Source organism: Corvus moneduloides, chromosome 1 (assembly GCF_009650955.1).
Source record: "Corvus moneduloides isolate bCorMon1 chromosome 1, bCorMon1.pri, whole genome shotgun sequence".
In the NCBI taxonomy this organism is placed as follows: domain Eukaryota; kingdom Metazoa; phylum Chordata; class Aves; order Passeriformes; family Corvidae; genus Corvus; species Corvus moneduloides.
Window position 1 is genome coordinate 162,766,478 of NC_045476.1, and position 27,434 is coordinate 162,793,911.

Here is a 27,434-nt window from a genome sequence, read left to right on the forward strand (position 1 = left end):
AACAGGGGTCTTGTTGTACCAGCTTGATGTCATTCTTTTAGATCATGAGGCTGGCAATAAATATAACTGCAAATGCAACATGCTTGTAAAAGATTCGATTTGTACAGTGTAGTGTTCCAGTGAGGGAAAAAAGCATCACACATCAGTAGAGCACCTGTTAAATGAGCTAAGAGTTGGCTGTCAGACAGATCTCAAAAAGTGGTGATCAATGGCCAATCATCAGGGCCTGGATCTGTTTCTTCAGTGGAAAATCCTTGGCCCAAAGCTGTGCAGCCTTTCCCTCCAGTGAGCTGGAAATAAATGTGAAATTGCTCCTAAAGAAGCTGTGAAGGGAGAAAAATGGGGTGTAAAAGGACAAACACCCACAGGGACTGGTCAGTCCCTCTTAGTATGAAGCCATTTCACAGAACCATAGAATCATTAAGGTTGATTCTCTGCATCAAGTCCAACCATTAACCCAGCACCACCATGTTCATCACTAAACTGTGTCCCCAAGCGCCACATCTACATGCCTTTTAAATACCTCCGGGGATGGTGACTCCTCAGCTTCCCTGGGTGGCCTGTTCCAGTGCCTGATCATCCTTTCTGAAAAGAAATTTTCCCTGATATCCAATCAAAACCTCCCCAGGTGCAACTTGAGGCCATTTCCTCTTGTACTGTCATTTGTAACTTGGGTGAAGAGACCGACCCCCACCTGGCTCCAACCTCCTCCTTTCCTCCAGCTCCCTCAGCCACTCCTCATCAGAGTTGTTCTCCAGATCCTCCCTCAGCTCTGCTGCCCTTCTCTGGACATGCTCCAGTGCCTGCATTTCCATGCAGACCTCAGTCCATCCAGCTGGAAAGCACCCCAGTGGTGGATTGAGGATCAAAATGTGAGGGGCCACAGCTCAGCCTCTTCAGGACATGATGGATCACATGGCAAAAGCTGATGGAGCCAGAGACAGGGCTTTGAGTGTGGTAAATCTGCATCTCATGGTAGAAACACTCCCAAGAGAAAACAGAAGACAGGTTGAGTTATAGGTGCATGTAGGGAAGTGATTTAACAGCTTTAGATGAGTCTGAAATCCTCATCTGATGAGTTGTGGATGTTGAAATCTTCCGACAAACTGTGGCTGCCCCATCCCTGGAAGTGTTCAAGGCCAGGCTGCATGGGGCTTGGAGCAACCTGGGGTAGTGGGAGGTGTCCCTGCCCATGGCTGGGGGTTGGAACTGGATGATCTTTGAGACCCCTTCTGACTCAAATTGTTCTGTGATCCCAGGATTCTGTGAAACTGAGTACAATCACACTTTAGAGAGCATACTGAACTGTCTGTGGGGGGAGCAGGCAGTCTGGACATAATTCCCTCTGCAGCCATGGACATTTTAACCATAGCAGACGGAGCTGGAGGAGACAGGTGCAGTGTCTGGAGAAGGTACATGCCCCAAGGGGAGTATCTCTCTCTGGAATCTTCTTCAGTGACCCAGTTCTGCACCCTATGAGCTATAAGATATCCTTTTCTTCTCTAGGATCTTCATAGGACTACAGGATGATTCAGGCTGGAAGGAGGTCTCCTGCTCAAAGCAGGGCAGTTATGGGGGTCAGCCCACCCTGAAATAGTCCCAGAATGGAGACTGGATAGAACGAATTGAGAAACTGCAAACAGAAAGACTAGACTTCTGTTCCCAGATGTGTCATTTGGCTGCAGCTGGGGTGGTTACAGTTGTGTCTCTGCCTTACCCAGCTGTGTTGTCTCACTCAACCTGGCAGATTTGTAGCGCAGACAGAGCCCCGAGAAGGTATTTGGCAGCTCCAGGTGAGTTTTCATGATAAGCCCTTTATCACAGCCCTTGTTTTGAGTGCTGAGCACCCATCCATGAAAACAGAGTGCCTTGAACTGGGCCCCCCAAAACGAGCCTGGCCGTCCTTGCCCGTCACCCACGGCTGCCTGAGCGCTGCAAAACAAGGCGGTGTTGTTTGCTTTAAAGATCAAAGCTCATTTAAATGCATTGCTTCTCCCTGTCTCCACCTGATATCCAGACAAGATGCCCTGGCTTAGGTGAGTCAGTCCCTGGCTGAAGTCAGCCGCAGTTATCTCTGCGAGGCGGAGGCAGCTCTTGCGTCGTCCTTCTGCCAGCGCCGACCCGCCAGGTCTCTCTAATCACCTCCGCCCCCGGTCCTTGGACCGAGCCCCGACTTGGCCGTGACGCGTCCCTGGAGGCTGCCCGGGTGCTGTGGGAGAGCAGCGCTGCCTCCTCTGCTCTGCGAGCCCCAAGGGAGATGTTGCAACAGAAACCAGCACCTGCAGCCGGGGAAGGGCATTTTCACAGCCCCTGGTCTGCACGGAACTCTCCGGCTGCGTGCGGCACATTCAGCTCTCCAGTGGGATGCGGGAGAGGCTGTCAGTTGACTTTTTTCCTTTTTTTTTTTTTTTTAAGGATGCGCTGACAAAGCTCCAGGTGGCTGTTTGGCAGTCACGCTTTTCTCCTCGGTTGCTGACGCCGACAGCGAGTGACTCAGCCCTTTCCAGGCTCCCCGCAAGCCTCTTCTCTTCTCTTCCTGCCACTCAAATGTTCTTTCTCTCCGATGGTTAAAACAAATTCTGCCCCGAGGTCCTGCCCGGCGAGCGGCTCAGGCAGGGCAGCACGGCTCCTCGGTGTGGTCACGGCACAGAGCGGGGATTTGCAGGATCCCCTTTCTGAACCGTGCGGGCTGTCGTGTGAGCCTGGGCAAAGAGTTTTTCCTACCCCTCCTTGTTCTGTTCCCAGGAAAAGCTCCCCGGGCAAAACCCACCCCTGGTGATCCGCGTTCCTGTACCTTTGCCAAGCAGTGCCTAATTCTCCACTTGACTTTTCAGCTATATTTGTTGCAAACATTTTAATTTTCTTCCCAACCCAAGAGCTGCCCTACATTTTCATCCCTACGAGCATAGGAGTTTCCAGATACTGCAGCACAAGCAGGGCAGCACCTCCCACCCTCCAGGACCATGTGCCCAGACCCACGGGGTCTGCCAGGTCCTGGGGGGAGGTGAGACCTTTGCCCTGCACAGCTGATGGTTCAAGACTCCTTGGGCACAGAGGGAAGCCGGGAGACCCTTTCAGGCATCAGGATGAATGTGATCCTCATGTGGAGGTGTTGCAAATGGGCTGATCGCAAGCAGGTAGATGGGATCAATGATCAGAGCTGTGTTGTGCCTGGGAAGAGCCAGTGTTGGCCATGGCAGCCAGCAGCAGTCCAAAGTAATCAAAGGAAGGTTTCATCATGGTTCAGAATGTACCAAGGCAGCCCTCAGAAAACATTTTTTAATCTAGTCTTATGAGGCTGGACTGTGGCTGGTCTAGACTTTACTGAAGACCCTGCAACCTTCGCCTCCTTGCTCTGCAGAGATCTGTCTTGCTAAGGTGGGTTAGGAACATGGAGAGCTGTGAGCCATGGGTCATTTCCCAAGGCTTTGGGTGTCTCCAGCATGGATGTGTCTGTGTGAACTGAGAGTTCTGGGGGTTCCTCTGTGGTGGTGGAGCTCTGAAAGGAGTGTCCATGACAATCTGAGGTCAGTCCCTCCTGAATCTATGGTGTTGTCCCTTGATCTCTGATGACTGGAAAGGGAGTCAGGGATGAGACCAAGCTGTGAATGTTCACCTTGAGCTGGGGAGGATCTCACTGATTTTGTTGTTGGCAGGACTGAATGCACTGCAATGTGGGGCTGTGATGGGGCTTGCAGGTACCAACATCCTCTGCTGAGAACGGTTTAAGGCACTGTGGACCATGGCACCAGTTGGGAAGAGATCAGAGAATCATAGAATAGAATCATAATAGAATGGCTTGAGTCAGAAGGGACCTTAAAGATCATCCAGTTCTACCCCTGCCCCCCACCATGGGCAGGGACACCTTCCACCTGATCAGGCTGCTCCAAGCCCTGTCCAAGCTAGCCTTGAACACTTCCAGGCATGGGGCAGCCACAGCTTCTCTGGGCAGATCCCTGTGAGTGGCCACCTTAGACTTTTCCAGAACCCCTCAATTTAATGAACTTTCATAGTAGTCCTCTTAGGGAGGGCAGGAACTCGTGCACGGAGTGGCAGCAGCCTAGCACAGAGAGATGGGATCTGGCCTGCAGAGAGGTGCATGTTTTTGGGTGACGGAGAGCAAGGAGGAATGCAGCAGGTAGGAGACAGCATGTACAGGCAGGAGCACGGGTGGGTGTTTCTCCAGCACACATGCCGTGTTCAGCAGTCCCCCTGGCCCTCCTGCTTGAGAGGAGAGGCAGCAATTAGGCTGATTGAAGGCCCAGTTGCTTCTTGCACAAGGAGGAGGCAGTGCCCCTTGCAGCTGTGGTTCAAAGCCTGCAGGAGATAAAGATCTGCTGTGCCAAGTGCTTGGGAAGTGCTGGGGGAATCCAAGGACAGCTCTGGCCACGCCACCCTGCTTCACCTCTACCTTCTTCCAAGCTGGCATCTGGCTTAAAAGCTTTCCTCAGCCTAGAGCAGCATAAAGGGAGTTTCCTCCCCTCTTCCACACAACCCCATGTAACTACTTGGGAGTTCACACAATTTTGTGTCAGCTTTTCTTTCTTACCAGCCTGTTTATGCAAGCTCCAACTCCTCAGCCTCCATGGAGACTCTCATCTTTGCCTTCCTTGGTCATGGGGAACAGAGTTAACAACCCAGCTGATTTCATGAGCGGGTCAGGTGGGGTGTGTGTAGTGTCTCCTCTGGGTGTATTCCAGGGTGTCCAATCAAGTTTAGGCCATGCTCTACTGGATATAAAATCACAGAATGGTTTGGGTTGGAAGGGACCTTCAAGATCATTCAGTTCCAACTGCCCCACCATGGCCAGGGACACCTTCCCCTAGATCAGGCTGTTCCAAGCCCCGTACAAGCTGGTCTTGAACACTTCCAGGGATGGGGCAGCCACAGCTTCTCTGGGCAACCTGTGCCAGGGCCTCCCCACCCTCACAGGGAAGAATTTCTTCCCAATACCTAATCTAAAACCACCCTCTGTCAGTTTGAAGCCATTCCCTCTTGTCCTGTCACTCCAGGCCCTTGCAAAAGTCTCTCTCCAGTTCTCTTGTAGCACTGGGAGGTGCTCTGAGGTCTTCCTGAAGCCCTCTCTTTTCCAGTCGGAACAAACTCCCCCAGACACTTCCACCCTTGGCCAGAGTTCAGCTCTGCCTTTTCCTCCCACATCCTGATAACTCCCATTAGCAGCACCAGGCACACAGGGATGTACAAAACAGTGAACGCTTTTTATTTCGCTGCTGGAGTGTAACCACCGTAATTTCATAAAACTCAAAAAACCAAAAAAAGATTACCGAAGGCGTACATTTTTTTTTTTCCTTTTTACACAAGATGTTAAGTAAACAGACAAGTTTCTTTTTAAAAAGGTTATAAAGTGTCAAGATCCTATACCTCATCTGCATATTCAAAGTGATGCTGTCTGATACAAAAAGCATTGGGTACAATAATTTAGCTATGGCTCAGACCAAAAAAAAAAACCAACCAAAAAAACCCAACAAAAAAAAGTCATCTGGGCTTAATCTACACACTACTATGGCTGCCCAGGGGGTTAAGAAGGAAAATATGCAGTTCTTTGTTGCACAGAAAGGAACAGCAGGGAAGTGGAGAGTTCATTGGGAGATCATCGTCTGAAGGGAAGCGGCAGAACGCCCCCTCCCCGGGAATGTCTGCAAGAGCCCGGCCCAGGACCCCCCTCTGCACCAAGAAACCAGCCACATTTGTCTCCCACCAGACAGAATCCCATCCAAACCCACCCGCCAAGCTGCACCTACCCAGCGTGCTGGCAGCAAATAAGATACAAGACCTTGGAAACTGCATGGAAGTCACGAATCTCCCTGTGTGCTTTCCCACTGGGACTAATAAAAACCAAACAAACCCAATGAAAAAAATAAAAAAGGAAACTACTTGTTCTATTGTGGATAGAGCCAGACTCTGCTTTCTCGGGAAAGCTGTTCCTCATAAACCTCTGAAGCTCCCAGCCCAAGCACCACAGTGTCAGCCTTACTGCAAGACTCATAACATGAATTTAAAAATGCAAAGTCTTTAAATGTGTGTCACTAGAACCTTCTTAAATGAAGAGCTGGACATTTGTGATGGCCACATTTCTGCCTTCCCACCATCCCGCCTCCTCCACGTGTTTCCATCTGACTGGAAAACAAACAACAGAAGGGATATTTGAGGGCATATGTGTGCTGTGTGCCACTGGTGAGAGGACACAGCTACAAATTCCTGGTCAGATTTATTCCCTCATATGAGGCTCAACCATGACTGACGCCTGGGTAAAGGCTACAGGCTCTTGGTTTGATGATTGGGGCATTTCTGCTTTGCCATCCCTTGGGTCTCCACAGTTCTTGCACCAGTTTGGAACCTTGTCCCTGCAAATTATGGGAGGATGGTGGCTTTCCATGGAGGGTGAGGGGGTGGATAGGGGTGAGAAATCATAAAACCCAGTTTGAGCCTTTGCTTCTGGAGAACAGGGCAGGATGAGGTGGCTGGTTTGTAGCCAAAGCCCTGGGGGTGTCTGTTCCCTGTGACATCTGCCAGGACTCAATGGAAACAACCGGAGTAGGAACAGCACTGGCAAATACATCAGATTTTTAAGGCTCTCTTTTCAGCATCTTGGCATTTGAGGTGAAATGAGGATTAGTGTACAAGGAGAGACCCCAAGACCAGCCCAAACCATGAGCCCTTGGCTGCTTAGGCCTTCCTCTGGTGCTGTCTACTGAGCTTCAACTTTCCCTCTTCCCAACTGTCTCAAGACTTCTGAGCTGTTCTTTCAGATTTCCAACCCAAATCCCCCTTGGAAGACCCCTCAATTTCCCCAGCCTGTTGCTTCTGTAACCCTCTCTAGAGGCTGAAACATTGAGAAGCTGGTACCTCACAGGAAGGAGCCCAAGTCCATATTAAAAAAATCCCAAGTATTTGGCAGTCCAACCCAGAGAAACTTTTGAATTCAGCCCTCCATGCAAGACAGCAGCTCCTGGGCTGCTAAGGTGTCCTTTCTATGGCAGCACATTTTATGGTTAAGGGGGAGATCTCCATGGAAAAAAAAAAAAAGGAAGAAGATCTAGGACAATTAAAGCAGCATGATTTAGTTTGGTGGTTTTTTTTTTTTTTTAAGTGATTCGTAAACTGAAGAGGATCAAGATGCCACTCTGCCAGTCAGAGGCCCTCAGGATTTGGCCACATGGCCAGGTCAAGGACTGCTTTTATACCAGAAGCTCCCTGATTTTAAGGTGATTGGGTTGATGCTACATAAAGTGAAGCCTGCCCCATGGTCTTCCCTCTAAACCAGCCCCCCAAGCTGAGGCCTGACTGAACTGGCTCAGGAGTGGCCAAAGGAGGCTGAATTCAACCCCCTCTGTCCCCAGCCTGACTCTAACTCAAAGGCATTGTGGCTGAATCCCAGGACCTCTGGCCCTGGGCCATGTTCCAGGTGATGCTGCCATGAGCATGGGTGAGGAAAACTCATCTTGCCAGGTCAGAAACATCTCCAAGCCTATAAAGCAACAGTTCCCACAAGGAAGGGTATGGGATCGGGAGGTTTCCTGGCTAGCAGGGATTGAGGCTGTCACCACCACAATGCTGAGCCACCTCCTATGTCCCTGGGGATGAAGCAGCACCTATTTTAGCAGCAGGAGGACAGACCCAAGCAGGAAAGGGATGGCGACCCACCCATCAGGGTGCTCTAATACAGGGTCAGGCCTTTTTATCAGCCCAATTCTACACCATTCCCAACCAACACAGACCCTTTGACCATTGCTGCCTTCTCCACGAGTCATAGGAACCAACAGCCTGGGATAGGGCAAGAGAAACTCAAGGGAGTGAGGGCTGCCTCACAATGTGGACGCTTGGAGAAGCCCGGGGTGTGTGGTGTGACAACTCCAGGGCCACGTGTGGAGGGTCCCCACCTCACTCAGCACCACAGCTTATCCCAAAGGATGGCTTTCCCTGCCCTGCAGTGGGGTTGGCCCCCATCGGGACAGGAGAAGTGGTGCTGGGAACAGCTCCAAACATCTCCTCTGCCCACCCATGTGGCGGTACAAAGCAGTCCCCGACCTTCTGCAGGTACTGAAGGTGTCTAACCAGCCTTCCTCCCCACCTGTCCCAAGGGAGGAACCCCCTGAACCGAATTTCTCTGGGTATCTACTTTTGGAAGGCACAGAAACCTTTGGAAACACCCAACACATGGCACTGAAGACATCTCAAGCTGGGCAGCCTAAAACCCCAGGAGGTGGATGACCAGCCCTCCTTGTCCCAGCAGCTGTGATCCTCTGCAGCTGAGGGGTGAGCAGCAGTCAGCTCAAAGGACACCTGGAGCATCCCCTGGGCCACACGTATGTCCTGGTGACAGTGGATGGCAGCCAGCTGTGACACAGTGGTAGGGATCAGTCTGGGGGACCATGGGTCACCTCCCAGGCTCTGCTGGGCAGTGATGGGAGAAAGAAAGGCCAGAGGATGTGTGGAAGACAAACAGGTTGGTTTAAGTTCTTTTTTTTCCTTTAATTAGCAAATTTCTTTTTATCCTCGTTAAAAGAAAAAAAAAAACATTCCCACACCCCCTACGTGCCCACTGCTCCACCTGCTGCAAGCGTTCAAAGGCAGAAAGTTGAGAGATGTTTAATGTCCCAGCTCAGTGGCAGCTCTGAGCCCACCCCCTCAGGGCACGTGCCAAGGGGTGCCAGGCGCCTCGGTACAGATATGGAAAAGGCAGGTGCAAAATCAGGTGATGTGCTCTTGCCAGAACACCCAAAATCCCCTAGGAAAGCTGCAGCCCAGCCCCTTGGCCAGCAAACACAATGGTGGAGGACATGATTGTGCCTTGAGAGGCATGTTGTGTCCCCAGGCCACTGCAGCCAGAACTGGGGTTTGTGCCACAGCTCAGGGATGGGGACTTGACAGAAGAGAACCCACCACCCTGGGCACTGAATCTGGAAACTGTAAGAGCACCCCACACTTTGGGGGACCCAGTGCTGATCCAGCATCCCAGCAAAGCTGAGTGCCTCAAAAGCCCTGCCGAGGTCCCCAAGGTTCCCAGGGGCTCTGCCTTCACTGCAGCAAGCCCCCAACGAGCCCCATCTGCAGCGTCCCAGCTGGCATCGAGGCAACAGGGAGGTGGTGAGGTGACAGAGGGGCCAGGAGAAAGGGAGTGATGCTGGGGGTCTTAGCTCAGCCCTTCTCCTGGTCACAAGGCCAGCACTGAGCTAAGAGCCCCTGTCACCTCTCCCTGCTATCACCACCTTCCCCCCTGAGGCCACTGTGCCATCCCCACCTCCATCCCCACTGCTTCAGCCCTTATTTATGGGGAAGAGGTGGGGAAAGGTTTTTCTGGGGGTGCTCTGGCCCTCCTGCACCCCCATCCCTTCTCAGCTGGCACAGCCCTGTCTGCATCACCCCAAACCAAGCACCCTTTGCCCACCCCTCTCAGTGCAACAGGAGGGGAAGGGGGGAGGAGGTGGTGATGAAGAATGGTCACATGAGCTCATTGCCTGCTAACATCAAGAGTCAGAGGGCAGTGCTGCCTTCCCTCCTCGGTGCTGCAGCTGGAGACAGCAGCCTTTTTTGGGGATCCAGCAAGATGAGTGTGCTGTGAGTGCTGGAACACACTGGAGATGCTCCATGTCCTCAGCCCAGCCCTGGCAGAAGGGCAGCGCGTGGGGAGCGCAGGGCTGGGCGAGGAGGTGAGGGGGTGGGATGTGTGCGAGTGCCCGGGGGTCTGTGCACGGATTTTGGCAAGAGGTCATTGAGGTTACATGATGCAGCATTTGTTCTTGTGGTTATGAGGGTCCTTAAATCGGAGTCTCTGCTTTGGTCGGTATTTTTCCAAGTACGTCAGCTGCTTGCTGTTGATGGCTCCTCTGCGCTTCCTGTGGGGACAGAGAAAGGCCAGAACAGTCAGAGGTGTGACATGAGATCCCCCCCAACCCAAACCACCCCTGTCGGGGTGCTGAGCCCCCCTGTCTGGAGCACGAAAGGATTTTGGAGGCTGAAGCCAGGTGCACTGTCCAGGGATGGAGACAGGCACTGACCCCAGCAGCTTAGCAGCTTTCCTCTCTCATCCACCCTGGGAGTCCCAGGACATGGAGAGTGGGGAGGGAAGGGGGGAGGGAGGTGGGGTGACTGCCAAAAACTCAGGGATGCTGCCCCAGCCTCCTGCAGCCCTGCTGCAAAGGCACAGGGTGCTCCATACCAATGCCTCATTTTCCCACTCCCAAAGGAGAGAACCCAAAGGAGAACCCCGGTGTCACAAAAAAAAAAACCCCTGGGACATGCCAGGTCTCTCCATTCCCTGAGAGAGGGAATGCAGGTCCCATCCTCCCCACTGCCAGCTCCTGTCTAATTCCAGCACTTGGGAGCACACTGTAGGGGGGATTTGAGCAAAGGTGGCCTGAAGATGGTTGAAATCTCAGGGCTTGATGTGGTGCTGAAATTCAGCTTCCTGCAACACATGGAGGGGAAAACTCAGAGAGGGACTTTCTGCTCTGACACCACAACACTGCTGCACTTACTGTCGGATGAACTGGATGGCGTCTTCATACTTCATCCCACTCTCGATCAAGGCCAGCGCGACGAGGACGGGAGCGCTGAAAGGCAAAAGCAGTGGCTGTCACTCCCCAGTCACACAGCCCAGAGGCTGATATCCATCATTTAAAGTTCAAGGAGAAGCTCAAGGTAGCAGATCCCCCCCATGAACACCTACTCCCACTAAGGTTTCACAAAACCCTCTTCAAAGAGGGACTGGGGAAAGGAAGGAGGAGCGTAGGCATGGTCCTCCCTCTTCTGCCTTCACAGAGGGCATCTGGGATAAAATCCTGTTCAAAGTAGGGCTGGGGAAGGGAAGGAGGAGAGCTGGCATGGTTTTCCCTCTCCTGTATTCATGGAGGGTGGCAGCTGGGGTGCTGGGCTCGGACTCACCGCCCCAGGCCGGCCACACAGTGCACGGCCACGCAGCAGCCGGGGTCCTCGCAGAACTTGGTCTTCAACAAGTTGAGCCAGTCTTCCACAATCTTGCTGGGAGGAGGCGCTCCATCATCAAACGGCCAATCCTGCAAGGTTGGGAAGAGAGAAATGCTGTCAAGACTCTGGGGAAAAACTCACAGGGGTTGTTTTTTACTCAGGGTGTTGGTGTTTGGGGCCTCAGCAGTGGGGAGGTAGAAGAGTGCCAGGAACTGGGCATATAGGAGGGCTTTGCATCATCATCCAGAATACAGGAATTCCCTGGCTGCTTTGGCTCAGGGTTTTAAGCCATACAAGTCTAGGTGTGGGGTCTTTCCACCTCCTCTGGACAGGTTCAGCCTTCAGGAGCACCTGCAGGATCTGCAACATGGTCCCCATGACCTCCTGCTTCTGCAGACCAGGATGGCCACCCCCTGCCCCATCCCCATCCAGATGCCCTCACTGAGCTTTGGGGTGATGCAGGTCCCATCCTCCCCCCTGCCAGCTCCTGTCTAATTCCAGCACTTGGGAGCACATTGTAGGGGATTTGAGCAAAGGTGGCCTGAAGATGGTTGAAATCTCAGGGCTTGATGTGGTGCTGAAATTCAGCTTCCTGCAACACCTGGAGGGGAAGGGGAAAACACAAATCCCAAAAGAATGGTCTGGGGACCCACTAACACAGCCCTAGAGAGAGTCAAAGAGGGGAGATCACTCCAAATGGGGCCATTTAAATACCATCCTTCAGGAAAGGCTATTAAGGGAACAAAGAAAAAAAATCCCATCTTCTTCTGAGCTTCATCCTCAAGTTGCAGAAGTTCAAAAATGGAACATAGTGAGGAAGTTGGTCAAATGGGTTCTGCATTTGATACCCCTCAGCCCTGGGCTCAGTTATGAGGATAAGTGTCCTAAAGAGGGTATTTCTCTCCCAAAACAGATTTGTCAGGAGGAGCATGGGCACTGGCTATGCAGCAGTGGAAGAGAGGGGCAGGCAGGGCAGCACCACTTGGGAGAGGATGTAGCTTGGTGAGCCCTGAAGGGTGGGAGGCATTGGGCCCTAATCTTAGATTTTGAGGAGTGAGTCACTAAGCTGCTGTGCTGGAGTCATCCTTGGTGTGAGATGGCAAAATAAGCTGCTTCACTTCAGTGCTTGAACAGGTGGTGTGATTTCTGTCGGAATTTGATAGGAAAGGAGCACACTGGGCTTCAGGGTATTTGCAGTGCTTGAGCCAGCCCCACCCCACCCCACCCAGCCTGTGCCTGTGCCTGTGCCTGTCCTACAAGGCCATCTCCTCCTGCAAGGCCATCTCCTCCTGGCAGCCAAGAGTGCAGGTCAGGGGCTCACACCAGGTATCACACAGCACACCACAGAATCATCCTATGATGGAATGGCTTGGGATGGAAGGGACCTTCAAATATTACCTAGTCCAAACCCCTATCATGGCAGGGACACCTTCCACAAGACCAGGCTGCTCCAAGCCCCATCCAAGCTGGCCTTGAACACTTCCAGGGATGGGGCATCCACAGCTTCTCTGGGCAACCTGTGCCAGTGTCTTACCACTCCCACGATAAAAACTTTCTTCCTTATATCTCATTAAACCTGCCCTCTGTCAGTTTAAAGACACTCCCCCTTGTTCTGCCACTACACGCCTCTGTAATGGTCCAGCTCTCCTGCAGTCCTTTAGGGATTGGAAGGGGCTCTAAGGTCCCCACAGACCTCCTCTAATAGACCCCACAGGTCTATCTTTAGAAGCATAGAATTTTTTAGGTTAGAAAAGCCCTCTAAGATTAATATGTACAACTGTTAACCCAGCACTGCCAAGGCCACCACTAAACCATGTCCCCAAGTGCCACATCTATACCTCTTTTAAATACCTCCTGCTTCCCTGAGCAGCCCTTGTAAATGCTTGACAACCCTTTCAGGGAAGAAATTTTTTCCTAATATCCAAACTAAACCTCCCCTGGAGCAACTGGACGCTGTTCCCTCCTGTCCTTTTGCTTGTTACCTGTGAGAAGAGACCAACCCCCACCTGGCTACAACCTCCTTTCAGGGAGTTGTAGAGAGGATAAGATCTTCCCCAAGCCTCATTTTCTCCAGGCTAAACACCCTCAGCTGCTCCTCAACAGACTTGTGCACCAAGATATATTTATATATGAAATATATATACCAAGACACATATAAAAAAATATACCAAAAATGTACATATCAAATTGTCATAGGTTAGCAAGCATAGTCCCTTGCTAAGGGGTGCTTACAGTTTCCTCTGGGAACTGATAGAACCGATCAGCTGGCCAGTTTGAATATGGACAATTCTCTAAGCCACTTATAGTTGTGACCACCTCTGTGATACACACTTAAGAATAGACAAACTCCCCCCCAAGCTCTCTCTCGTTTCCGGTGCTGGGACAGGCGGCTGCAGGCCCCGTGTGGGGGCCAGTGGGCCCGGCCAGGCCCTGCTTGGGCCAGGCCGGGCCGGGCCACGGCCATCCTGGAGCCGATGGACCTGTTCCAGCCATGGAACCCCCCCCACTGCCTTGCCGTGGGCAGCCGGAGCGGCTCGGCTCTCCCCCCTCTCCACTTCGATAAGAAACATTCAACATTCCAGCTGCAAAGCTGCAAGGCCGAGGTGAGATTAACCCTTTTATTGCTGTGAAGAGCTGAAAACCTGAGGGAAGAGAGAGAGGAGATGCTTAAAGCCGAAATCCTGTTGTGAAGCTATGATATATCAGAGTATCCCGTTGTAATTTCATGAAGATATGGGGGGTGGAGTGTTCAGCTCGTGAGCAAAAGCACCTGCGCTGAGATAGGCAGATGCTGACGCAGCTGTAATTTCATGAGAAGTTTGGACAGGGAGAGATGGACCAGATGAGGACTTTTGCTCCAAACGGGAAAGGAGAAAACCTCAGTCCCTAGAGATGCTCCCAGAGATAGTCCTAACGATGAAGATGAGGAAGACCATTTGCTCCCAGGGAAGGAGAAGGGCCTCTGTTTTTGTTTCTGAACGGCTCAACCTTAAAATTGTACCCCAAAAAACTTCAAGAGTGGACCCTCGAAAGCAGTTGCGGGAAAAGCTGCAAGTCGGGGGAAGGGACTCACATAGTGAGCAGAGAGACTCCTCTTCCTAAATGGACTGAACAATATTTGGAAGTGGGCGGCTGTCTCGTTGTGATAATGGTTTCATAGCACGAGCAAGAAGAGACTTCTCTTTCTAAATGGACTGAACAAGGTTATTATGGAAGTGGTAAACAGACTGAACATCTTAAGGGTTGTTTTTTCATGTTGTCAGTGGGAAAAGGGAGGAAGGTGGGGGGAGGAGGAGAGTTCTGAAGGTGGTATATTTTTTTTTTTTCTTCCCTCTTTTAGGTTTGTTAATAAACTTCTTTATATTCTTTCAAGTTTGGTGCCTGCTTTGCATTTCTCCTAATTCTTATCTCACAGCAGATAAACAGAAATGAGTATTTTGGACCAAACCACTACACTAAATTGGTGTTTCCGCCCGGTTACAAACTGAACCCGCGACACAAATATAAAGATATACCATGATATATGTGTGTGTGTGTATATATATATATACACATCTCAAATATATATAGAGATGTATTTGATACAATTATATAAAGATATTTCTGTATCGGCATAGATACATGTATGTATAGAAAACTAGCTTATAGATATATCTATGATTTACCTTATATATAGGTTATAGAAACTTTGATATAGAAGCTATTTAGTTTCTATAGTGTCTTATATAGTTTCTCTAACTCTCTATATAAAACATCTCCTAGATATGTATCTCTCCACGTAAGAGAGATGTAAGAGATGTAAAGAGGTACATATATCCTAGATATAGAAACTCAGACTGGAGGCTCCAGTTAGAAATGGGGTAGAAGGCAGAATTTGGTGTGTAAGTGAGCAGATGTGATCTCCAACATACAGATTCTATATGTAGGATAGAGCTATCTTTCCAAGATATATCCTGTAGAGACACAGATTGCATCTTTATCTAGAGACATCTGCATCTGGAGGATCCGTATCTAGAGAGCCACAGGATTATCTACCTATATCCCTGAGGATCTAAGATACAGCCTTCTCTCTCTCTAGGATACACATTATGCAAACAGAGCTATATAAAGAGGTCCTACACACAGAGGACCACCCCAGGAGACATGAGGCACTTCTAAACCCTTCCCTAAATAATAAGCAGAGCCTCACTTCCCAGCTGGAGCTGAACTCCCTGGCAGGGCTATCACGCCTGACATCATCTCCAATTACTTATCAGCCAAGATACAGCCCAGGCAGCTGCCTGCTCTGCCTTTCCCAGCTTGCTGCCTCCTCCCTTTCATCCCCCCCAGCTGCACCAGCTGGCTGCTGGAAGAGCAGAAAACCCTCACACCACCCCCCAGGATAAGATAACAGCCGAGGGTAATGGGAACCACGCGCATCTTCCACGTGGGATCAGGCGCTCTCATCCCTGGATGTTTCAAAGCCTGAGCAACAGGCAGGGAAGGCAGCTGCCGACTCAGCTGGGTGAGTCACAGTTTCGGCTGCGTGGGCAGCACTTCTTTTTAAAGCACCAGCCTCAGCTCAGCTCAGCTGGGCTTCCAATTTTGCTCCTCGGCAAGTGTGATGCTGTGTTGGGCTACCAGGGTGTTTCACAGCCCCAAGGGATGAGATATTTAAGGGTGGTGTTGGGGCAGCCCCCCGTCCCCCCCGGTGCCCATCCTGCTGCCCACCTACCATGACAGTGATGCCGTCCTTCTCCAGGGGGGTCTTGTCATAGGTCACTTCACACACTCGCACGACCGTGGTGGCACCGTATTTCTTCAGGTCCTGGGGAAGGAAGGAGAAGGAGGGGTCTGAAGAGACCCTGACAGATGCACCCGTTAACCCCAACACATCCAAGCCCTGCTATGACCATGTGGTGCAGTATGGACCCTAAAACAGTGCTGTGCCCCATCTCTGAAACCTTGACCCATGGTCCATCCAGCCTGGCAGGTACAAGGAAATATGAAATCCCACCAAAGCCACGTGGCCTTGCAGGATTTTTGACCAGCATCTTCATGACTCCTCAGAGTCACGAGTACCAATGGGGCCATTTATTTTTAAGCCCTGACAGCCACAACAGCAGGGATTTTACACCCCAGTCAAAGAAACATCCCTGAAATGGGTGCAAGTCCTCTGAAGGAGAAATTATTTGTGCCTGGTGAGGTCACACTCCTGATACAGAAATGCACGGAAGCAGCTGGGGGGGAGTCGTAGCATGCCCCACCAACCGAGCTCAGCATCTCACAGATGGCTCAGGGGCTCCTTCTCCACCTCGCTGCTGTATCCCATCATCACTCCAACACGCTGCAGGCTCAGGCGTGGGACTTGGGATGTTTCCAGCATGGCTCATTGCCCAGTGCAAGGATTGCCCCCGGATTACGTGCCCGGTGCACCGGCCTCGCCGGGCACCATGAGATCATCCCCGCCAATGATCCACCTCCTTTGTTCCCCATGTGCACTCACCAGACCGTGGTGAGCCCCCCACATGCTCAGCAGCCTGGCCAAAAGTCTAAGAGGCTGGAGGAAAGGGGCATTTTTCTCCCTTCCCACTGGTGTAACCACAGGTAACCCCATTGCCTTGTGTGCAGCGTGCAGGGTATGGGGGGGCTGTCCCCAAATCACAGGCACCTTCCTGTCACCCTGAGGCAGTAGCACTCACACAGGTGCTGCCTATGCTGGCTCTTGCAACACCAAACTCTCCAGCACTACCCAACACGCTCTGAGCATTGGAAATATGCTGGGATATTTGGGATGAAAAGTCATTATTGAGGTGCTGGGAGGTGCAGGGCAGGTTGTGTGCACCCATGTGCATCGCTCCAGAGTCTCGTGACATGATGTGCTAGTGGAGCTGGCAGGGGATGCAACGGGAATGGGGACACTCTGCTCCATCTCTACTGTGCCCAAACATCATAGTTGGGGTCCTGAAAAACATTCCATCCCAAAAAGCTGGCAATGATTAGACCCACTGCCCCAGGATGCCACGAGGGGCTGTGGTACCAAAGGGGCTGTGCTGCCCTCTCATCTACATCAGCTTTTAGCCCCAAAAGATGCAACTGGACCCTGGTTCCCCACTTCCAGCCTTCCCTCCTTACCTCCAAGAAGGTGCTGAGCGTGGCATTGGTGGGGTTGTGGGTGATGAGGAACCTCATGTTTTTGTAGCAGACCTCCACGGGCGCAGGGCGGTTCATCCGGGCCATGGTGGGACAGTGGGAGGGTGAGGTGGTGCTGACAGTGGTGGGGGAAAAAACCCAAGAAAAGTGTGGTGTGAAGGGGCAAAAAAAAAAACCCCGAAAAAAAACCCAACAACCCCTCTGTGCTTCAAAAATAAAAATAAAACAGGATCAAGAACTCAATATACAGACGTTGTGCAAATAATCCCAACTCCTGGGAGTGCGCTGGCTTCCTTGACACACCACAAGCTCCCCGGGAGGGGGGGAAAAAGCCAGATGGGGAAAAAAAATAATATTAATGGTAATAATAATAATAATAATAATTAAAAAAAAAAATCCCTTTGCTGTAGTGTTGGCGTCCTCTGTGTGTGTGCGACGGCGAGCGGCTGCTGCCTCCGGTGCCGTGCGCTCCCGGGCGCTTTAGAAAGGCCTCTGCATATGGGGGGTGGTGGTGGCGGGAGGGTGACCCCCGTCACGTTACCCCATCGGGGTATGTGGAGTACTTGGGGGCGGCACGGGGGGCCGGGAGCCTATGGGGCGGCGTCGGCGGCGTCCGGCAGCGGTGCCTCGCTGGGGCGATCCATGCACGGGAGCCTTGAATGGTTGAGTCGGAGGGTCAGGGTGCTGGGCGAGACGAGGAGAGGCGGCCGGAGGCTGCTTCACAGGGCGGGCTGCCGGGGGCTGCGGGGCTCACAGCTGCTCCTCAGCACCTCCATAAATCCCAGCGGAGAGCAAGGCTGCAGGGGAGGGAAAGGGAAACGCGGTGGTGAGAGTGTCCTCCTCCCCAAGGAAGCCCCTGCCTGGTGTGGGTGCCCCTGAAGGCACCATCACTTTCTACATCCCCTATGAGTATCCCTGACTATCCTCATCTTCACAGGAGACTGTAGATTAGAAAGCAAAGTGGTATTTAAAGTTAAAACTGAAATATCATCTGGAGAGCTGAAATGGCACTGGAAAGCCAGAGGGGGTAACTCACATTTCACCCACAGAAGGGAAAAGCACATGGCAGGGAAGGCCTTGCTCCCATATGCCACCCAACATCTGCACCTGCTGGTGAATTTAAGCAACCAATCAACACCACCTGACCCCCCTGACACCCATCCAGATCCCCCAGACCTCACCTTTGTGTCCCCAAAAAGCACGCTGAATATCTCCACCCCAAGCGCACGCTGTGCCTGAAACCAGCTGCCACTGCTGCTAATCGGCCACATGCTCCTGGCGCTGGGCTCATGTCCACCAAATGCACCTCTAATGCTCTTAGGAGAACTAAGCCGCCTGCAAATGAGCTTTCTTGGGGAGGGGGGGCCGTGGAGGGGGTCGCCTGTGTGTGGTTTTGGCAGCGTTAGTGATGGATGTGTCTCCCTGCCGGCTCATCCACATTCCCACACCGCTGGCACATTGCTCCCTGTAATGGACCCCTGCCCCTTAACCTGCAGCATCTTTGCTTCCAAGGATGGTAATGGGAAGAATTAAAAAAGAAAATCAATTCCCACTGTGGAAATGCCCGAATCCACTTGATGATGGGCCCAGCAGGAAGGTGAGAGCTCTGCCAGCCCCACTCGGAGCTGAGGGAAACCCAGCCGGAGCCTCCCCATGTTGTTCCCCAATGGACTCTTGTTTTGAAACTGGTCCTTCCCCCAGGTCAGCGGCTGCTTAGTGCCTCGTGGCCAGAGCCTCAAAATAGACGATAAGCACATAAGTAACCCGAGCCAGGCCAGCAGGCACCCTCTTGCCTCTCCTCACAGCAGCCAGAAACTTTCCCCTCTGGATTGTTTCACCCTTATGCAATGAGACAAGGTGGGAGCAGGGACATGAGCCAAGCGCTGACCAGTTTGTCACAGCACCTGGGTGCTGACAATGGCTCTTCCAAGCCCGAGCATAATTTACAACCTGTTCAACAGCTCCTGCTTCTCCAATCATACCCAGGAATGGAAAGTTAAACAGCAATGGGAAAAAAGGCAGGTGAGGTGTCAGGGGAAGTGGATATGCTCTGCTGAAAGTGCCCCGTTTGCCTGCTAAAATCATGGACTTTTCCCATCAACCATACCCCATCACTCATGATTTCTTTTTTTCCCTATAAAAACCAAGGTAATGCTACCCCAGAGCCCTGCAAAGTTCAAACCCTGCCTGGGCTGTAGGGGATGAGTGGGACATTCAGGGGGGAAGACTTTCCAGTCCCAATTGAGAAAATCAGATTTTAGCAGCTGATGGAGTCTGGAAGCTTGGTTGAGGGATGGGAGTGAGGTGGGAGCTGCCTTCCTGCAGCATTTTAGGTGTGATTCAGAGCAGCTTGGCCCACAGATGATGCTGAACCCCCCAGGGTAGCTGACCCTCCCCACCTGGACCACAGCAGCTGGAATTTTTGCTCAAAGCTTGCAACAATCCTGCAAGATGGGCTGGGAAACCTGCTCTCCCCACAGTGTTCACCATGCTTTTTCAGTGATGATCCCACCCACCACTTTCTTTGTGGGATCTGCTTCTCCCCAAGACGATCTCACCATGGCTGGGTAAGAACCAGCGTGGTGTTTCTGGAGGGTAGTTTTGGGCTGATTTTGGCTGTGTGGCTCCTACATGTCCAGCTGCTGATCTGCCGGCCAGCACAACCATGAAAAGAACCAGCAACCAGTGAGTGAACGATTCCCAAGGAAAACATGCTGGCAATCTCCTCAGCAAGCTTCATCTTTTTCATTTCAAGGGAAAGAGAGCTTAAAACCCTCCAAAGGGATGGGAGGTGGGAGGGATGGGCAGCCACAGCTGCCTGCTCAAAGGGAAGAGCTGATGCAAAGTAGGAATTGCCCCAAACTGTCCCCTTGCAAACCCAGTTTCTCTGAAACAAAGGACTTGAGGATCTTTTGCTTTTACTTTTTATGCCTTTACTCTTCAGGCTTCCAGTGTGTTTCATGCCATCTGTCCCAATGATTTGATCTGATCCCAATGATCGATCTGATTTGACCGCACCAGCACCAGAGGTGCACAAGGGACAGCAGCAAAAAATGACTTTTCTCCCTCCAAACAACCTCATACCTCATTTTAACCGGCTGCCAGGGACATTAATATGAACTGTGCCCATGTTTACCCGTGTCCTGGATTAAATCCCACCCGCTGAGCAACCCCGTGGGACTGGCAGCTGCTGCCAGCACCAATGCCTGCGCTGCCCCCTGTCATCATCCGACACACAGCTCATGCTCCACTGGCGCTCCGGATCCCATACAATTTTTTATTGGCTTGGGTGTGCTCGCTGCCAGTAATGGAGGCTCAGTGGGAACCGCCTGCCTACGAGAACAGCGAGTGCTCCTTTCCCACAAGGTCTCCTCTCCAGTGGAAGCGTTTCAAGTATTTTGGCAATTGCATATCCCAGCAATTCAGCCCCGAAGCCCATAAATCCCTAATGGATATTCAATCACAAATCATCCCCTGCATTTCAGGCGACGATGCTGATCTCCATATTAAGCATGGCAGAACAATGTGGAAAAGGGAATTTCAGCTAATATTAATAACCTGCCAAGTGGAATATAAATCCTTCTGATTTGAGCGCTCCAGGGGATCTAGAGGAAGCATGTGAGGACACAGAGAACAAGCCCTGGATGAGGATGCTCAGCAATGCAGCACTGGCCTGTCAGGCTCAAACCCATCTTGGAGAAACCTGATGAAAGGAGGTAGTAGCCAGGTGGGGGTTGGCCTCTTCTTCCATGTAACAAAGCAACAGGACAAGATGAAATTGCCTCATGTTGTGCCGGGGAGGTTTAGATTGGATATTAGGAAAAATTTCTTCACCAGAAGGGTGGTCAGGCATTGGAAAACGCTGCCCAGGGAAGTGGTGGAATCATTATCCCTGGAAGTGTTCAAGAGAGGCATGGATGTGGCACATGGTTTAGTGATGGACCTGGCAGTGCCGGGTTAACAGCTGGACTCCACGATCTCAGAGATCTTTTCCAACCACAGTGATTCTATGCTGTATTTTTTCACCACGACTGTGGAAATTTCTGCTTCTTCCACAAGAATTTTGCAGCCAAGAGCCCACTGAGGATCCAGGATGAACACACAGCAGTGTGGCAAGACAGCAGTGAAGGATGCTGCTCTGGGGGATGGGGACCACTGAGCCATCACCTCTTTGTCTTATACCCCAAAGCTGAGGAGATTACAGAGCTCTCCGAAATATTCCTTTGCAGTGTGGCAACGCCATTACAAATGCCTTGGTCTCATCCCAGCTGTTCAGGGACAGAGCCTGCAACAGAGGGATGAGGCTGATCTTCCTCATGGCAACTTGATGGAAAATAAAGGTCAGATCTTCAACCAGTGAATGGAAGAGCCTGGTTGGATTGCTGATCAGATGCCTGATCCGACGGCTGTGCTGCTGGTACCTGACCAGCGGGACACAGATGGTGGAATCAGGTTTTCCTAAACACAGCACCTCCCCAAGCAAAGGAAAAGGAAGCTTTGCAGAGCCAAAGTGTCACTCCATGAGGGCTTTAGCAGCGGGACTCGGAACAAAGGCTCTTACTCACCCAAACAATGTGTATCTCACCCGTACATAAATATAGAGATCTCGGAGTGAGCACACCTCCTGTTCAAAGTTCACCTTCAGAGAAACCCAACAAAACACCCAGCTGTGTCACACTTCCTCGACCTCTCTCCTGCTTTCAGCTCATGTAGCAAGACACCGACCAGCCCTTTCCCCTTAAGGCAGATGAAGTCCTGCTCTCCCTGCTCCCAACAAGCACCTCCATCACCCTGAAAACTGAACCCAAGTTTCTGAGCAGTCCCAGTCATCACCATGCAGAATTTTCTGCACACGTCCACTGCCACTGACATGAGTGACCATGGGGAGGTCTGTGAAGCTCAGCTGCACACATGAGATCTGTACCAGCAGTACCACCATTGTCACCACTGCCACCACTGTCACTGCAACCAGAATCAGCAGCACTACCACTGTCACCATTGCCACCACCATCACCACAATGACCACTGCCATGAGCATCACCACTGCCACCAGTGTCACCACTGCTATCAGTATGAGGAGCACCACTGCCATCACCACCACGGCCATCACCACCACTGCCACCAGCATCAGCAGCACCACTGTCACCACCATGTCACCACTGCCACTAGCACCACCACGGCCACCAGCATCAGCAGCACCACCACCACTACCACCATTCCAACCACTGCCACCAGTGTCACCACTGCCACCACTATGAGCAACAGTACCACTGCCACCACTGGGTTCCACCAGCATGAGCAGCCCCATGACTGCCACCACTGCCACCAGCACCACCACTGCCAAGAGCACGAGCAGCACCACCACTGCCACCATCGCCATCACTGCCAGGGAGGACAGGTCCCAGGACACAGAGAGCCACAGTGCTGTCCCCAGCCCATGACTGCAGCTGGGACACAGCCAGCGTGATGAGATTTCCTCCAGTTGCATCTGCACGGAAGGAAACAGCAAAGGTCTGGGAGGAGAGCGACAGAAACAAAACACCCGGCAGGAGCCGGCATCTGTGGGGAGAGGTGTAAGCAGCCACGGGCACGTCCTGCTCCAGGTGCAGAGCTGCACGGAGCAGATGGGATGTCCTGGAAAAGCCATGCTGGGTACTGTGGTGGTTGTGGGGTATCTGCTGCCAGGAGCGGAGCAGTGCCTGGCACTATCTGCCAGGGAAGCATCGTGGGTTTTTCCTCTAAGGGGTTATTTTTTAGGTTGTTTCTCTTGCTGCACGTGATGTTTTCTGAGCAAAGCAGGACAAGAAGGATTAAAAATGCACAGGTGCAGAGGGAGAGCGTTGGAGGGCTCTTGGAAGCCCACAAAAACACACCTGCAAGATAAACCAGGTCATGCATCTTTCCCCACAACGTTTTTGGTGTGCAGTAAATACTAGCTAACACAAAATTTTGCCAAGCAGAGCTGTACAGCCCCTGATCTTACAGCTCCAGTCGGACTTAAGGAGTTTGGTAACATTTAGAGAGCAGGGAAAGGTGCCAGCATGATGTTGGCGTGGAGATTTGCAAGCAGGAGGCACTCAGGACACCAGGAAAGAGGGAGGAATGGGGAAGCTGAGGCACTGAGCCAGCCAGCCAGATAAAAAGAAGAGCACGGTCTTCCCAGCACTGTGCAAGCTGGGAATGCACTGCAGGCACTGGTAACATGATCGACCCTTTCTTATCTTGTATTGACACCTTTTGTCTTTGAAGAGAGGTTGAGGCACAGTGTTCGAAGTGTCTATAAAGGTCCTCTGGGAGTTGTTTTTCCCTCTCACCCAGATTCACAACCCTGACTGGACATGGAGCCTGTGCTGACACTGGGATTCCTGTGATGCCACCAGAGTCAGGGCTGCCTCTCCTGTCCAGAGCTTGTGGGGCAATGCCCTGGAGGAAACATGATGCTTCCAGCAACCCTTCAACAGCCCTTTCACTGGAATTTCTGCTTTTCCCTTTGCATGCAGTCCCCAGGCAGCTCGAATTTGAGGTCTCCATGGACAGCTTTCTATTTAATCTAACTCCTTCTTGTACCATAAGAGAGTCAGCCACCAGAAGATCATAAAAACCACAAAAAGGCACTAAACCTTCTGAACTGTGGGGAAAAGGACCTCCCCCCAGCTGAACACAGTCCCCCACCAGTGGACGACTCACAGGCAGCCAGTGGTAGCCCTGCTTTCAACAAGATCCTGGTTTTATGATCTGGGATATCCCCTCCACTGCCTTCCCCCAGCAGCCACGAGGAGCCGTGGTGCTGACGTCAGAGGCTTTTCCTGGCTTGGATTTGAAGGGAAAGAAAGAAAAAAAAGAAAAAGAGCGAGGAGGAAGAGAGGCCAACTCCACGGGGAAAAGTAATAACAGGCTTGGGGCTGGCTGCTTCCCAAATCTGCAGAGGGTGCGCCCTAGAGGGTTTTTTTGGGGAGGGGTGAAAGGCACAGTCGTCTGGGGACGGATGGTCCCCACGCTCCGGCGCCCGATGCACAGGGAAGTCAGGCATCCCAAATACTGGGGGCCAGCTCCCCCCGTACTTCAGGGATTTCTTTTGGCCAGAAGAATCAGGAAAGAAAAGCAATTCTGTGTGTGACTGGGCATTCCTAGGCTTCAAGCCTTGTCCAAGAGTATCTTTGGAAAGAAAAGAATCCCAAAGCAGCATCCTCGCCCCAAAACACACACAGGGGGCAAACTGACCCCAGTGGTGCCCCCCAACACACTGCCACGTGTCTCTCCCATCCTGAAACTCTGGTGCAGCTAATATCTGCCCAGCTTTTTTGTGGTTTCTCACAGTATTTTGAGTGAATTTAATACTCGTGGCAGGTGGCAAAATTTGGGGGTGGGAGTGCAGATTGATGCTTTTTTTGGGGAAACACAAGAAACAGCAGCACACTCCTGGGAAGGGCAGGTAGGAACTGTCATGACCTCCCCTTTGAGGTACAGTTTGAGCGTGAGCCTGTGTCCCACCAGACCTGAACTTTGCTATTTGCCACGCCCCTGCTCAGTGGTGGGATTCTGATGGGAAGCTGTCCCTACATTACCTTCTCATCAGGCCACCAGCAGCCCTGACCCAAGGCCACCAGAGCCCTGTCTGCGTCACTGGTGCCTCTTGCACAACCCCCAACCCAGACAGGCTGCGGTGGCTTTGATGGAAGTTTGCTGATGATGAAGGGGGCTCCAGGGGATTCAAATCTACCCAAAGGGTGGATTTTGACCTGCAGACAATGTTGAAATAGTGCTCTGTGACACGCTGGGGATGCAACTGGGGACAGAACATGCCCTGCCTGTTATGTACCCCATGGAAAGATCTCTGGTGACATCAAGTTACGGTCAGCATTGTCCAGAGAAGCTAAATTCTGGAAAAAGGCAGCTCTTCCAAGTCAATGGCCCCAGGTTTAGATGGTGTTTGTGGGTCACTGAGCTTCCTCCACCATCTAGACCCTGTGCTGTCAGGGGTTGTCCTCCCAAACCATCTCACTTTTGCTCTGCACTATTTGGTTTACAAATTTCGCCCCATGGAGACAGGGTCACACAGATCATGACAGGCTGTTGGGGGGTGGCAGCGCCACCAGCCCTCTCCTTTGTGGTGGACACCAAAGCACTTCTGAAGGCAGCCACCAACCCATGGGAACAGCGCTGTATGGAAAGCCCTGGATTGTCTCCTCCTCATCCTCACCAGCCATGGCCACTGTCACTCTAACAGCAGAAACTGCCCCTTGAAATAGCCCCTCCAGAGATGTTCCTTTTCCAGCAGGATGGGACAGAGATGTTGCATGTAGGCGAGAAGTGTCTCCTCAGGGCTACCCACTATACAGAGAGATCCTCAGGGAAACATGGTGAGTGTAAGCCAGGATAATTAAAAGCCATGGAGCAAGTGGAGGGAGGGGGGAAAACAGGCTGCTCCTGGGTGGGATGGGGCAAGGTCTGGCAGTGGTATCACGACCCCCCAGCACACCATGCTCCTGGCTCCTTCCATTGAGCCCAGGTCCTGCAGCAATGGTTTTCCTTAAGACTCTCTCCCAGAAAACTCCTTGGCTCCAGCAAAAAGCCACAGCAGAGCTCCCTGGCTGCCACAGGACAAGTGCTCTGCAAAAGCAACATGTTGACAAAGCTCTAGGGACAAAGGCTGGTACCTCCAAGCTGCCAGTTTTGGATGCATGGCTACAGCATGGCCTGATCCTGCATCCCCTCCTGCTCCCCTGCACCCTCTCCTACCCTCCTGGACCCAGCCATCCCCAGCAACAGGGACAAAATCCTTTGGTCCTGCTGCCCTTGCGCAAAATCCCAGCACTGTGCCAAGAGTTATCCCCCACCCGTGGGAGCTTGCAGAGCAAATAAAGGTGGTTTTCTTTCCATTAAAAGATCAAAGGGCACAAAATGCTGAAAGTCACAGCTGTTCTCGCTGGAGGGACGTCAATGTGTCCACTCACTCCGCAGAGCCTGCCGGGTGTGTAAACCACCGCCCCATGTCCTCAGCCCCATTTGCACCCTGTCCACATGGGAGATGGGGGACTAAACTGGAAGGACGAGGGAGGATCAAGCATCACTTTGGAGGAAGGAGATTAAGGCAGTGCAGAGTTCAGATTGCTCAGGGTCTGCAAACTAGAATCGTAGAATTGTAGAATTCAGGTTGGAAAAGATCCCCAAGCTCATCAAATCCAACTTCCAACCAAGTACCATCCTGCCCACCAGACCACATTCCTGAGTACCATGTCTACCCATTTTTGAACACTTAGGGATGGGTTCCACCACTTCCCTGAGTAGCCCATTCCAATGCTGAATTGCTCCTGCAGTGCAGAAACTCTTCCTGATATCCAACCTGAACCTCCCCCGGTGCAACTTGAGGCCTTTTCCCAACTACAGAACTTCTGAAACTCAAAGCCCCTTGGAAATGCACCTTGCAGCTGGGCTCAGATGGGCATAAAAAGGTGAGGATGTTGCTGTGGCTCTTTCTCCATCTCAGGAATTGGTGGCCAGGGAGACCTCACTGCAGCCTTTCAATGTATTAAAGGGAGGTTGAAAAAAAAGAAGGTGGAAAAAAAACTTTTGCATGGGCCTGTAGTGGTTGCACAAAAAGCAACTCCTTTAAATTGAAAGAGGGTAGGTTCATATTGAATGTAAGAAGGAAATTTGTTATGATGGGAGTGGTGACACACTGGAACAGACTGCTCCCAGAAGCTGTGGCTGCCCCATCCCTGGAAGTGTTCAAGGCCAGGCTGAATGAGGCCTGGAGCAACCTGGCGCAATGGAAGGTGTCCCTGTCCACGGCAGCATGGTTGAAACTAGATAATCTTTAAAGGTCCTTTCCATCCCAAACCATTCCATGATTCCCTGAGTACCTGAGGGCCAGAGTGGCCGGGTGTCACCACGACCCTTTGCCCGGGTTCTCCACATCAGCTCCCAACCAGCCCCCCATCAGCTCCCACCCAGCTCCCCACTTGCCTCTTCACCAAGTGGGGTTCAAACTGAATTCAAGTGTAACTACGGTACTAAAAAAATCTTGCTGGAACAGGACACTGAGAATTAGGAAAATGGGCTGAAAAATCCTTAGGACTGGAGCCCTACAATGCTGCAGCTTGGGACGTGGTCTTGGACTGAAAAAATGGGCTCCCCAATTACCATCAAGCCTGTCCCTTTCTGGGCTGCACACCAGAAGCAGAGAGCAGATGCTGCAGCCCCAGACGAGCACATTTTAAATCACATCCTCACTTGTCACACAGAGATGCTCTGGCATGCCAAGGCTGCTCCCAGCCACTGTTTGAGGCGAAACTAGCTAAAAAAGGATGGCAAACGATACAGATCCTGGCGCTTCTTGAACTTAAATGAACTGT

The 27,434-nt window shown here is 51.8% G+C and overlaps 1 protein-coding gene across 1 annotated transcript in view; it reads right to left on the reverse strand.

Annotated features, from left to right (window-relative positions):
* Positions 1-5,198: 5,198 nt before the first annotated feature.
* Positions 5,199-27,434, reverse strand: part of PTP4A3 (protein tyrosine phosphatase 4A3) — a 44,003-nt gene continuing 21,767 nt past the window's right edge. Inside the window, exons 2-6 of the mRNA XM_032134514.1 lie at positions 17,062-17,876; positions 15,662-15,754; positions 10,906-11,036; positions 10,500-10,574; positions 5,199-9,857 (exon numbers count right to left, since the gene is read on the reverse strand). Of these exons, the coding sequence (XP_031990405.1) occupies positions 9,740-9,857; positions 10,500-10,574; positions 10,906-11,036; positions 15,662-15,754; positions 17,062-17,166 (522 nt within the window). The 5' untranslated portion in view covers positions 17,167-17,876 and the 3' untranslated portion in view covers positions 5,199-9,739. The remainder of the gene's footprint in view (positions 9,858-10,499; positions 10,575-10,905; positions 11,037-15,661; positions 15,755-17,061; positions 17,877-27,434) is intronic.